Below are 13,483 nucleotides of genomic sequence, written 5' to 3'. Positions count from 1 at the left end.
TTATTAAGGTAGCATCAACCTTACAATAAAACTGTCAAAGATAGTACAACAAAAAAATAAATAAACTTATTCATGAACATAGATGCAAAGTCCTGACTAAAACATAAGCAAACTGATCTAGCAATGTACAAAATGATAATAATACATCACAAACAAGTTATTTTTATAACAGAAATAGAAGGAAAAAATACATACATTGTAAAAATCAATATAATTTATCAATTAGCACATTAATGAGAAAAATTATAATCATCTCAATAGATGCAGGAAAAGCACTTAAAATTTTATAGAAACTTATGAAAAAATATCTTAGCAAACTGGCAATAGAAGGAAAATTACCTTGTAAACGTTATTTTTAAAATATACTACAATAAACACTATATATGAAGATAAAAAGTTGAAAGATTTTTCCTTGCAATCAGGAAGCTATCTACTATAAATACTTGAATGTAATATTACATTGGAGATATTAGCTAACTCAGTAAGGGAAGAAAAAGAGATTAAAGTGTAAGATTTGAAAAGGAAGGAAAAAAACTATTATTATTTGTAAATATTGTGTATGTAGAAAACCCAAAATAATCCACACCAAAAAACTCAGGATGAACACGCAAGTTTAATGAGGAAGTGGTGGTAGTGAAATGGCGCAATAAGGTGTCTGGAGTGCTAGGACTTTTCTTTATCATTATTCCTTATACCAAATATTTATGTTCTCTGCACTGTATGTGTTATATTTTATAATTTTTAAAGCATTAAAAAAAGGAAATGGTCAGTGCTGCAAGAGAACAGACGTTAAGTGCGTATTGACTAAATGGTCAACCTACCATTTTCATTTATTTAGAAGAGGGCGGAAGAAGAAGTCACCGATAAAGTGCGTGTAGGGAAAATCTTCTCACCTGTTAGTGGAGCTGCTAAGTGAGGGTGAGGGCAACAGAGAAGGGAAGGGAATAGCATTTATTTAATATTGCCCTGATATATTTTACATATATTAACTAACACTTTCTATGAACATCAAGCCCATGAGGAAGACACTATAATCCCAGTTCTAAAGGCAAGGAGACAAGGGGTTGAGTAACTTGTTCAGATGCATGGCAAGAGAGGGCTATCTGCCTTCAAGCCAAGCCTTCCTCCACTGTCTTATGTCTCCCTCAGCTCCAGAAATTCCATGCGATGCATCCAGTGTTTGAGTCATATTCATAGTCTCTGCTTCATGCTGATAGTTGTCCTGATTTTGTTACTTCTGGGACTTCCTTCCTTCCTTCCAATAGGGTTGGTCCCCTCTTTCTCTGTTCTAAGTACCCTTAACTATTAGCCTAGCTCACACAAAAATGAAGCCAAATACATTAACCTGGGATGTTGTGGCATTAGTGCATCCTATGGGAATATAACATATGACAAAGAAGTCACTTTGAGTGAATATGGAACCAGTATAAGCCAGGGGAGATACAAGACCTGAGGTTTTATTCTTAGTTTTTTGGTTTGGTTTGGTTTGGTTTGGTTTGGCTTGGTTTCTTTAGAGCAACTGGTATATAGTTTTCCTCAGGCACCTTTTGCCACCTTGTGGTCAAACCACATACATTGGCATTTTGGATCCTAGTGGAAAGTATAGATAATTCCAGCAACTTTCTAAATTATCAGGACTGAAAATTATCAGTGTATCCTAGAGGCTGAGCAGCCTTGAGATCTGACCCTACAACCCATAAGGGATACTACATGGTATATGTTGGCCCACGGCCAGGAATGTTTGCATTTCATGGAGGAGGGCAGTGGAGGCCTGGTGCCTCACGGTGGCTGTTGTGCACAAAGGAATTTGTCATTGTTGTTTATCTTGCATTTTCCCCTCAACTCCGGCTCACTCTAAATCTCTTTCAACAAAGCAGGAATCGTTCATGTATTTCCTGCACAGCCTTCGTAGCATCACATCCATATAAAAGCCTGTTCCTGGACATGAAGGGCTGAATATTTGTGCTTTTCTTAACCAAACACTGGATTTCCATCTGAGACTGTTTTTGAACTTGACAGGCCCTATTGGATATTTATGAAAAACCTGAGACTTGATAACCGTGAGGCTATAGGCTTAGATGTGCCCTCTATGCTTGTTGGGTGTTTTTTTAATAAAGTAACTGCTTTGCAGAGGGATCTTGTTATCTCTAAAGTAAAACAGATTAGGAAAGCTGTTTTTCAAAGGGATGAGAACGCATCCATTTCCAGATGTGTCAAAAAACTACTGAATCACACTGTCAGAGGGTTATGCAATTGAAGGCAGGAATCAGAAAGAAAGAAAGAAAAAATGATTTTTGCTTTACTATTAAATTAAGAGTTCAGATTCATTTTCGAATGTTCTCTCCTTTGACAAAATAACGGACACACCATGTTTTAGAAACGTAGTTTCTAAACTGGTGACTTTTTCTGCTGGATCCTTAAACACAGAAGGGAATATCAAATGTCCCGGAAATCTGGCAGACCACAGAGTAGAGTAATTTTTATTCCACAGATTTCATATCAATTGCTTCAAGGACACATGGGACATCACGGTCTATTTAGAGTTATAGTTGGCCTGCGTTTTCTCTTGAGTGGATGTATTTATATAAATACTGAACTGAACTGACTTTATAGTTCTCCTCTAAATCAAAATGGAACATTCACGCTGTCACCTTCACCAGCCCAAGGCAAAATGGAACTAGTTGTGCAAATGTAAGTAGCTATGCTCCCTAAAAGAAAAGAAAACATGGGGCCCTCCTTGTTAGACATAATTACTCCCCCTGGAAGCCCAGATATGTCTCTCTTTGCCACAAATCTTATGCTGACCCCAAAATAAGCTTTTATTGTAGGGTTTCTTCCACATTTCTGCTCTCTCCACATTCATTTATAATTTCAATGCCTCTTCAATCAAAACAAAAACAAAAACAAAAACCAAAATTTTACTGAGTTCCTACCATGTGCTGGGTGCTCAGGGTTCAGGTAGGGAAAACAAGATAAAGTTCTTGTTCTCTAGGAATTCACATTCGAGATAGAGAGACAGACATAAACAAATAGTATCAGGTACCGATAAATTCTAGGATTAAAAATAAAGTAGGGTCAGAGGCAGAAGGCTTTTGAGCAGGTCACAGTTATTCACCAATATCAATGAAGTAAAAGGTCTGAAACAGGTGAATATCTCAAAGCAAAGCGTGCCAGACAGAGAGAAAAGCAAGTGCAAAAACCTCACGACACAGCAAGCAGGCCAGTGAGTCTGGAGTATAATAAGCAAGGGATTGTGGGAGGAGATGCGTTTGGAGGGTTAGGCCAGAGCCGTTTCATACATGACTTACACTATAGGGATTCATTTTCTATCACCCTTAGGTGGACCAGAAGTCAGGTTGGCTCAGTTATTCAGCAGCACCACAAATCGGTTGCAGGATTCATTCCGTCCTCACTTCATCAGTCAGATCTAGAATACGCTATATACCTTATCCATCTCTATCATAGAGATTCACAGTCACAAGAGCATATTACAGATCTGAGAGGTTCACTGTGAAGATGTGTGTTTATCCAGGTTAAACAAACAAATGAAAAACCTGTTTTGTCTAGTAACATTTGTTAACATTAGGAATTACTAAAGCATGGCAATGCAGAACCCAACAGCATAAACCTATCTCCCTGTCCATTAATATGGCTGTTTGCTCCGTCTCCAAGGACGGCATCTCAATCCCAATCGGCATCTGAGGACACTCACTGGTCACAAGGAGACCTAACGTGCGTGACTCACATTGGCCCAGGCTATGGTGCCGTGGAGTCCAGCTCCCCGTTCATTTACTCATCTAACTAACTTTCGTTAAACTCCATCTATACATCTACAGATGCTCATTAAATGGTTTTTAGATTAAGAAATGATTAGTGGGTGGGAGAAGAGCTATGCAGGATGGTAAAACAGTATCATTGTCAATAGCAGGTACATTTACCTGGTGGTTCTTTCCGTACATCCCTTGCCCCTGACCCAGGCTGTCACTCACAAGACATGACCCACTGAAGTGTGAAACGGCTCTGTGACAGTTGCCGCCATGACAAGACAAACAGTGTGTACGAAGCAGCTGATATACTTTAATCAGTAAATATTTACAACTTGGAAAGGTACATTGTTAGAAGTGAGCGATGCAGTCCCAAGGCAGAGTATCCGACATGATAGGAAGCTGGGTTCTTTTCAAAGGGTTTTGTATAACTTTTCTAGGTGGACACTGATTTAGAATTATTGACACCAACACCTTTTTGGAGGCATGAAACACGCCTCTCAGGAATTACCTTTTCAGCACAGAAACATAGATCAAATGGGCAACAAAAAGGCAGAGCCCTGACAAACGCAAGAACAAAGGCCAAACACAACTGGATGTTGGTGTCTTTGATTTACAGAGCAGACCGCGAACCATGAGATCAAAGATGAAGCAGTCACAAGGGCTGAGCCTCTTGAAAAGGTAAGAAATGATTTCCCTAAAAGTGTGGATGCGAGTAAGATGATCGGAGGAAACCGTGACCCAGAATAAGAAACATTAAAAAAAAATGCATATTGGGAGACTGCAGATGCCAGACTAGGAGCGGGGGGGGGGGGGGGGGAGTTCTTCAGACAGCCCCAAGCCAGCTCCAGCTGGAGAGAAAGGAGTTAATTCCCTCGCGGAGTTTAGCAAAACTTCCAAGCTCCACGCTCCCCTCTATAGACAGTGCGGCTTGGCAACCTCACCCACACCTGCTGACCATACAGCCATGGAGAACTAATACTGTCTTGAAGTGAGTTCAGAAAACCTGCCTCTAATTGCTAACAGGACTCAGAAGAGTATAACCTAACAATAAAAATATTTAGATTATGTTGCCCATAAAAAAAAAAGAAAAGAAAAGAAAAAAAAGTCAAAGGCATACTCTCTCTGGCAGGAGTTCTCCTAAAATGTTGCCATATGGATTTATATATATGCAGATTTCCCCAATTAGATGGAGTGCTTGCTAGTTCGTTGATGGAGTCCAAGAGGGCTCCGTTCAGACTTACACAAATTAAAGCTGAAATTGTATTCCTGTCTTTTTTTTTTTTTTTTTTTTTAGAAACCCAAGAAGATGACTGTAGAGGCAGACTTAGAGGACATAAAGAAAACACAGCAACGCAGCCTCCTGGACTGGAGTTTTACAGAACATTTTAAACCGAAAGTCCTGCTGCAGGTAGTAATGGGCTGTGAGCTGGACTGGTCTGGGGTGTCATGGTGTGACACAGAACGGTTCACTCCCAGGTCACCCTCACATCGAGTTCAGGTCGATTTTCCCATTTGCTTCAGCTATAAAATGAGTCTATTCCCAGACCGAGCTACGCATGCCCAGGGAATCTCCAAAATCGTTTAAAATGTACTTTCCAAAAGGATGTTTTTATACAATCTTCTAAGAAAAAGAGAAAGGCACATGACTGCTGCACATACTTTCTTTAAAAAAAAAGCCACGCATTATTGGGAAACAGCCTCATTTTTTTTCCCCATAGTGCCTGTCAGTTCTGTTCAGTTTTTACTACACTTCCAAGTATTTTCTGATGCAATTAACAAGCCAATGGAACCTGTGATAGCTAACATTTATTGAGCACCTACCATATGTGAGGCAACGACTAATATATACTGTAGCTCATTTAGTCCTCTCAATAATCCTATGAAATGGAAACTGAGGCACTTGGACCAATAGGAACTTGTCCGAGATCACATGGCTGGTACGTGAGAGAAGCAGAACGAACTCAGGAAGTCTGGCCCCTGAATTTGTGCTACTAACCACTACGCAAAAAAAAAAAAAAAAAGAAAAGAAAAACCCAAGTAATCCTGAAACTAACTCCTTTTGTTTACATTTATGCAAAAACCTGTACTCTTTTGTCTTTTTTACTTTCAGTTTTACTTTTTTATCAAAGTTTTACACCCACATATTTTTAAAGCCAGAAAGTTCTATAAAGAATCATGAAAAATAGCCGCTGCCTCCCACACTCGGGCCTCAATTCCCAGAAGTAAAAATCCTCAAGCCATTTACCTGTTTCTTTTGTTACTTAACTCAGTTATCTCTAAATAACAAGTGTATTTTGTTTGGTTTTTATTTGGAGCATCATCATGAATTGACTCCCTCTTGAGGAAACAGCACTGCCCACCCATCCAACACACACGGCGCACGCACAGGCGCGCGCGCACTTCCTCTTACTCTCCTCTGACACCAGCATTTCTCCGTGCCATCCTCTGACACTGACCTATATCATAATTTTTGGCCTGATCTAGATTCAATATTTACTTTAGTTCAATTGTATAAATGTTATTCACAACTGAACTGTGGTGTATTGTATGATTACGTTTCCTTTTTTGACACAGTTTCTATTTTTTCCTGGACTTCATTTTCCCAATTTTTTTATTCGTATAGTTGATTGCGCATTTATCACAGCTCATCCCCAAACTCTACCAAAGAGTCAACTCCTCTTAATACATTCAAGCCTAACAAGTATTCTATCAATTTTATTGTGTGAGCGATGTCTCTCCCAAGTGCTCTGAACTCCCGCCTGCCCTCCGGGCCTGCTGCACAGCTGTGGTCTGGGAGCTCCCTTCAGTGCCACCTAGCCACATCCTCCCTGCCCAGGTAGACACTGCTTCCTGAACCCCACGTCGTCTCCTCTTTTGGGCCACTCCCCTTCCAGTTGATCCCTGAATTAAGATCTATAGCAGGTAAACTTTGAGGCATTGGATATTTGAAAACATCTTAATTCTACCCTTACATTTGGCTGACAGGTCGACTTTATATCAACTGCTAAGTTAAAAAGCATGATCCCTCAAAAATTTTAAGGCGTTCCTCAATAGTCTTCTAGCTTCCCGGATTTGCCTCCAGAAAAATCAATGGAACTATGTATGATTCCCGATCAGTCGTTTGAGTCTGTTTTTTCTTACTCTCTAAAGAGTTTTAAGACTGTCTCATTGATCCAGTGGCCTAGATTTTTCTGTTAATGTTCTTTGTGGTTCCATTTCCAAGTATTGTACTCGTGAGCCCAGGAAAGTCCAAACTCCTGTCCTTAGATTCTGGGAAGTGTTCTATAGTCATTTGTTTGACAATCTTATCCCCTTATTTTTTTCTCATCTTTCTTCCTGGCATTACTATTACTCTGGTGCTGGGCTTGTGGCCTGAACTTCCAATTTCATCATCTCTCCCCTCCTAGCTTCCAACACTTTGTCCCTTTGTTTTGGAGATGTGGCTCAGCTTTCATCTCATTCTTCTAGTGAGTCTTCTATTTCTATTATTATCGTTTTCATTTTCTAAAGTTCTATTTATAATTTCAAATTACCTTTTATAGCATCCTGTTCACATTCCCTGATACCATATCTCCTCTTATCTCTAAGAGGATATTAAAGTCCTTTGAAGTCTTACTGTTTTCTCCCTGCATTATCTCTTTTACCCCAAGTTCTTTTTTTTTTTTTTTGGCTTGATTTTTTTTGTCTCCATTTTTCATATTAGAGAGCAATATTATTTGCCTCTTTGTTCATATTAATAGTGAGACACTAAAAATATGATAGGAAGTGCTTTGTGAGGTCAGGGAGTCGGGGAGTTGTCAGTACCTGGACTTCATTTTTGGGTGATTTGGTTACATGGTTTACTGAGGAGACACACCAGTGTTGGTATATTAACTAAGTCTGAACTCTTGGGCCATCTAGATTCTCCAGAAAAAGAAAAAAAATCTAATCTTTTGTCTGAAAGATATAACTTGCCTATCAGGGTTTTGGGAGCTGAGGGATGGGGGACAGGCAGTTTGACTTCTTACCATTCCATCTCTATGTCTGCATTACCCAGTGTGGGGGCCACTAGTCACATGTAACTTATGAGTACTTGAAAAAGGTGCCTGAGTCCACACTGAGATGTGCTATAAGTGTGCTATGCATATACTTAGCTATATCAGTGCTATACACACCAGGTTTCAAAGACTTACTATAAAAAGGTAATATATCTCATTAACAATTTTTATATTGATTACATATTGAATGATAATATTTTAAAATATGGCTACTATAAAATTTAAAATTGCACATGTGGCTCACACTTGTGGCTTACCTTATATTTCTATTGGACAATGCTGAATTAGGCTTTTACACAGTTCCATTTTTTTCTGTAGTGTTGTCTCTCCTCAGTGGTGCCGAAGGTCCCTCTTATCCTCTGGGTCGCCTTCTGAAGGTAATAACCCTTGCTCCTTCTGCAGAGGTGGGAGATGGGCTGCCACCTGGCTGCTCTGAACTGTTGAGGACTTCCAGGGGCCCTAAAAGCTTCTTTAAAAGATTTTAAATTAATCTTCCTATTTTCAATGCCATTTTCGCCCCACTTTCAGAGGCACCAAATACTGCCATTTTCTGGGCCTTTCTGCATTTCTGCACACAAATAAGGTTGCTTCTAGTCTCTCCTAAAATTAATCTGAGGGTTTGGTTTTTTGTGTTCTGCTAAGTCAGTTACAGTGTATCCCTCTGCTTTCTAGCTTCTAAAATGTTGTTGCCTTTGTCTCCTCTCCCATGGCCTTCAACTCTGTGATATTAAAAACCAGTAATTTTACTGTTTTGGGGTTTTTTTTAGTGATGTGTTAAGGAGTCCATGTGGTCAGTCTTCCATCTTTAACTGGAAGCTCATTTCATACCTTATTTTATTTTGATGGGGCTTGAAATAAATTGAGTCCACTCCATGAAGCTACACTGTTCAAGGACACCAATCATTGTCCTGCCAAATCTATTAGACACTTACCTTTCTTTATCATCCTCGAGCTTTTAACAGCATCACAGAGTGGACCACTTCCTCCCGAAACATTCTCCACTCCTGGTTTCCAAGACGCCATGCTGTATTCCTCCTTGGTGCTCCATTTGGAATTCTATTGAGTGCTTCTCATCCAGCTACATCTAAATACAGAGGATGCCCAAAGAATGTATACACATTTTAAGGAAGGAAAAAACTTAAAATTGTAATAATATATACCGATAACAAAAGATGAATACAAGTCACACTTGACTTCTGCAATTACAAGAGGTGCTCAAAGTGGCTCCCATCAGCGCCCAGACACTTCTGATTGCAGTGAACTACTGCTTGAGTGACGTTGACAAAAGTATCCACTTGTACACATTTTTTTGGCACCCCTGGTATGAAGTGCCTCAAGTCCCACCTCTGAACCATCTTTTATTGATTTCATCTATTATATATAACCTAATGCTAATGACCCCAAAAACTTTATCTTCCAAATTATCTCTCTCTCAAGCTCCACACTAGTACACCTAACTCCAAATTCCACTTGAATTTCTTATAAGCATCTCAAGTATAGTACCCTACATGAAGGAGGCTCATATATAATTTTCCCACCTACACATGTTTCTGCCCTCATCCATCTCAGAAAATGTTACCACCAACCCAAAAAACTAAGAGTCATCCTTTATCTCAATTGTTCCTTTCTCCCGCATGTCTGATCCACCATCAAGTTTTGAGGGGTACAACTGACGCTCTTCACCGTCTCCATCATTGTGACTTTAATCCGACTACCATCTTCTTGTTCTGCTGCTGTGTCCCCCTAATTATCAGCCTGCTTCCAGTCTTACCCTCCTCTGATCCATTCTCCACATCCCAGATGGCCCATCAATTTTGTCTTCTTAGACCGCCTCTCTGAATGCCAGAATGATCTATTAGAATCTTATTCAGATTTGAGAGGAAAGTCTTATCTGTCTTGTTCATCTGTTTTCCTAGAACCTATACAGTGCCTGGCACATAGTAGGTGTTTATTTTTAATGAAAGAATTAATTAATGAGTTAATGAGACTTACAAAATTAATCACTATAATAGGTAAAAGCCAAGGTATGAAAAGGGAAAAGAAAAATATAATATGAAAACTTTTCAAGCACTGAGAGCAACTTAGCTCTGAGAAACTTAGTGCTGTGTATCCTAGCAGCCAAAGTAAATATGAAAACATTTTCGCAGGGCTCTTTACTAGAAGGAATGATACATGGTCATCATAAATAAATATACTATTTGATTTTTAGATTTAAAGTCTGAAAGGAATTTGCCTTTCAAAGAGAGCAGTGGCCTATGTAAAAAAAAAAAAAAAAAGATGCAACACTTTTTACCACATATGTGTTTCTTATATTGGGTCTCAGAGAACAGATGTGAAAGTTTAAATGCCACTTCATAAAGACACTCATACGAGGGACTAGATTGGAGAAGTAAATACATTATTCTGGTTATGCTACCAGTATAAAATTGAAGCAAATGGAAAACAGTCCTCCCCTAACATAATATGCAATTCCGTGCCTTCAGATCATCCAAACAGTAGAGAACTGAAAGCTGCCCATCCCAGATGGACACCTAAAATGAAAATAAAACCCCAAACCCGCCATTGTCTAATTTATATTCCGATGGACAAAATTCCTCATGCTGATTGGCATGAAAAGGAAACAGGACAACCAGCTGCCCACTGTGGCCCCCTACTGGTGGCTGTTACTGTGTGCTGTGGGTAGAGTGTTTTGGAAAAGGCCGTGGTCAGAAGTCATGTAGAAACAATATGTGTCAGAAAGGCTGCCCAGCACATCTTTCTGATGCAGCCTGGTGTTCCAGAGAGCAGCCTGTGATGCGAACCGGTGACACAGAGCGTCAAAAGATGGCTACGAGGCTAGGCCCCAAAGTTTGTAAACTCTGTGTTCTTGGACAGATCTCTTATCTTCTCTCAGCCCCCAATGTCTGCTGAAAAAAAAGAGTATTTTAATGTTTCAAAATGGGAAGAATAATCTTATCTATCTATCTGGGGGTTTAAATGATAAAATGAGATGATCTAAATGAAAGCATGGAACAGGTTCACTCAGTAACTGTTTGCCTTAATTATTATCCCCCAGTCGTAATGAAAAACATTTGAGCAAATGCCTCTATGTGTGGAGCCTAGTATTTGCTTTTCTAAAAGAGTTGATGAAATGCTCCAAAAAATATTTACCCCTTATGCTCTCATCTTGACTAACAGTGTGGAGATAAGGGGAGGAAGACTGGGGGACAGAGAAGTGCTCTAATAAGAGTCCTTCCTCTTGGGAAAAGGAGATGCTACAACAATGCAACTATTTGGACCTGCAGGTTCTCCAAGCAGCTAATCAGCAGTACAGATGCATTGATTCTTACTACCACACCCAGGACAACTCCCTCCTGTTGGTCTTTCACAACCCGATGAATGCACAGCGTCTGCACTGTGAAGACTGGAATGCAGCCCTTCACTCCAATGTTGGATTCAGGTAAACGACTTGGTGTAGTTAGTGCTCTTAGTTTAGTTAGCGTGTTAGTTACTTAGCTTTTAGTTCTGTAGCCTAAGCTAGGGGATTCGACTCCGCAATACACTGTGTGGTGCTGTAGACTTCGCTCGGTGAGCTGAAGGTCTTGGGTGTGCCAGGCTGTGTGATGAGCTCCGAGGCTGCATCACGGAAGAAGACAGACAGCGTCCCTGGCCCACGGAGTCTAATGCACGTGTTGCTACCTTACTTCTGATTTGTTTAGACTCCAGTAAAACTGCCTCGGGAAGATTCCACGAAGGAACTACAAAACAGGACATTCTGTGTGCTGGTTTTGGATAACTCCACTAAATCTGGGGAAGGCTGGAAAGTAGGGCAACAGGGTCCAGCAACCTGAGACCTCTGGGAATCAGTGATTTACAGCAAAAAAAAAAAAAAAACTACATTAAAAATATAAGAATTGAAAAGGAAGAGAGGAAAATGCCATTATTTACAGTTAAGGTTATTATCTACACAGGAAAATCCAAAAACAACCTATTAAAATATGACTTAGTGAGAGAAATTACTTGGAGAGCACATTTTTAATTGTACATTTGTGCATCACAAGAAATTGTTAGAAAAAGAAATGTTTAAAAAAGGAAAAGATAGCATTGACAATAGAAGCAAAAACTAGAGAGTACCTAGGAAAGCCAGACCCTAGGGTTTGGTATGTACACCTACACCTTCACCAAAGGAAAACCATGCCTTTTCCCACCTCTCTCCCAAGTGAAAATGTTAGCTATGCTTTGCTTCAGGTATCACAGATGAAGTAATAAAACCCAGCATACTGATTTGCTACCTCAATTTCAAAGCTTAATAAAATAGATAAATTGCTTACATCTATACAATTTCTATCTCTCAGTAATCTACTTTATAAGCTGTGTTCCATAATTTACTTCTCAGCGATTTTTGTAACATTCTCCCAGATGTGTGAAAATGTGTCACTTAGAGATGCATCAATGTTATGCTAACCTCACAGGATACATGGACAGTTATATATGTTTTTTATGGCCTGATTCTTCAGCACAGGACGGTTGTGGGTTTGAGTTAAGAACCACACTTGCACAATGCAAAATGCCTTAATCCAATTCTGTGTTTATGTAGCTTTATGAAAGAATTCAGGGCAGGAACGAGAGCATGGGCCCTCTCAGCAGGAGGCTGAGCTGTCCCAGCACACCACACCTTCTGCCCCCCTCACCCACACCGGTTGTGTATGGCTGCTGCAGACGCGCACCAAGGAACTGTGGGGCTCCGAGAAGCCACAGCCTCAGTTTCCCACCGAAACCTGCATGGCAGCTCTCAGCTGCCTCATTAAGGGGCAAGCCCACAGATCTGGGGTTCCACGGCACACAACGCAATCAGAACATTCCATGTTTATCTTAACTCCGCAGCTTTCAAAAAGCAAACAATATTGTTAGACGTTGGACTACGTGGTCGTTTTCCAAGGCCATGCTGCCAACCCTTGCCTCTCACACCCAGTAGCTTCCACAATATATAGTGTATTGTTCTGTGATGGGTAAGAGCCCTTCACATGGAAAACATTTCAGAGTTAGTGGCTTTCTAGGGACTGGATGGCAGAGCCCCGTGGGAGAGACGGTAGTGTGAAAGATGAAGAACAGACTGTTGCGAGCCTTTTCAGCTCTTCTCAAGGCAATCCTCTACTCAGGTTATTTGTTTACTAAATTACTTTTAGTAATTTATGTTTTTCTATGGGATTATGTATAACATCCAGATTTTCCAGTCTATTAGGATAAAATTAAACAGAGTATTCTCATGATAAATGTCCATTTCTAAGAGACATGTATTAATGTCTATCTTTATGATTATAGTTTGGTCTGATTATAGCCTTGTTTATTTCTCCTTTCTGTTAGTTCTGCATGTGGACTATGTATGTATGTGTGTATGCATAAATTTATTTTTAAAACTGTATTTTTACAAGCATCCTTCTTTAATGGATTGTAACTTTTATCAACATAAAATGTTACTCTGTGTTCCCATTAATGCTTTTCATTTTGAATTTAACCATGTTTAACATAATATTACTGGAAGTTCTCTTTTATATAAGGATTTACTGATACAACTTTCTCAATCATTTTACACATCAACTAGGAGTTGTGTTGCACTGTATTAAAGGAAAATTGACTACAGTGTTTAAACTAATAAGGGAATTATTTTTCTCCTGTAGCAAGAAATCTGGAGTTGGACAG

The 13,483-nt window shown here is 39.6% G+C and overlaps 1 protein-coding gene across 3 annotated transcripts in view; it reads left to right on the top strand.

Annotated features, from left to right (window-relative positions):
- The window catches only part of SPAG17 (sperm associated antigen 17), a 173,573-nt gene that overhangs the window by 79,472 nt on the left and 80,618 nt on the right, over positions 1-13,483 (top strand). For all 3 annotated transcript variants that reach the window (XM_019655832.1, XM_019655831.1, XM_019655830.1), the window contains 3 exons: positions 4,384-4,445; positions 5,062-5,175; positions 11,089-11,243. In XM_019655832.1, the coding sequence (XP_019511377.1) occupies positions 4,384-4,445; positions 5,062-5,175; positions 11,089-11,243 (331 nt within the window). The remainder of the gene's footprint in view (positions 1-4,383; positions 4,446-5,061; positions 5,176-11,088; positions 11,244-13,483) is intronic.

This window comes from Hipposideros armiger, unplaced genomic scaffold (genome assembly GCF_001890085.2).
Source record: "Hipposideros armiger isolate ML-2016 unplaced genomic scaffold, ASM189008v1 scaffold_247, whole genome shotgun sequence".
NCBI classification, from domain to species: domain Eukaryota; kingdom Metazoa; phylum Chordata; class Mammalia; order Chiroptera; family Hipposideridae; genus Hipposideros; species Hipposideros armiger.
The sequence above is the reverse complement of the archived record's forward strand: the minus strand, read 5'-3'. Positions and strand labels throughout refer to the sequence as shown.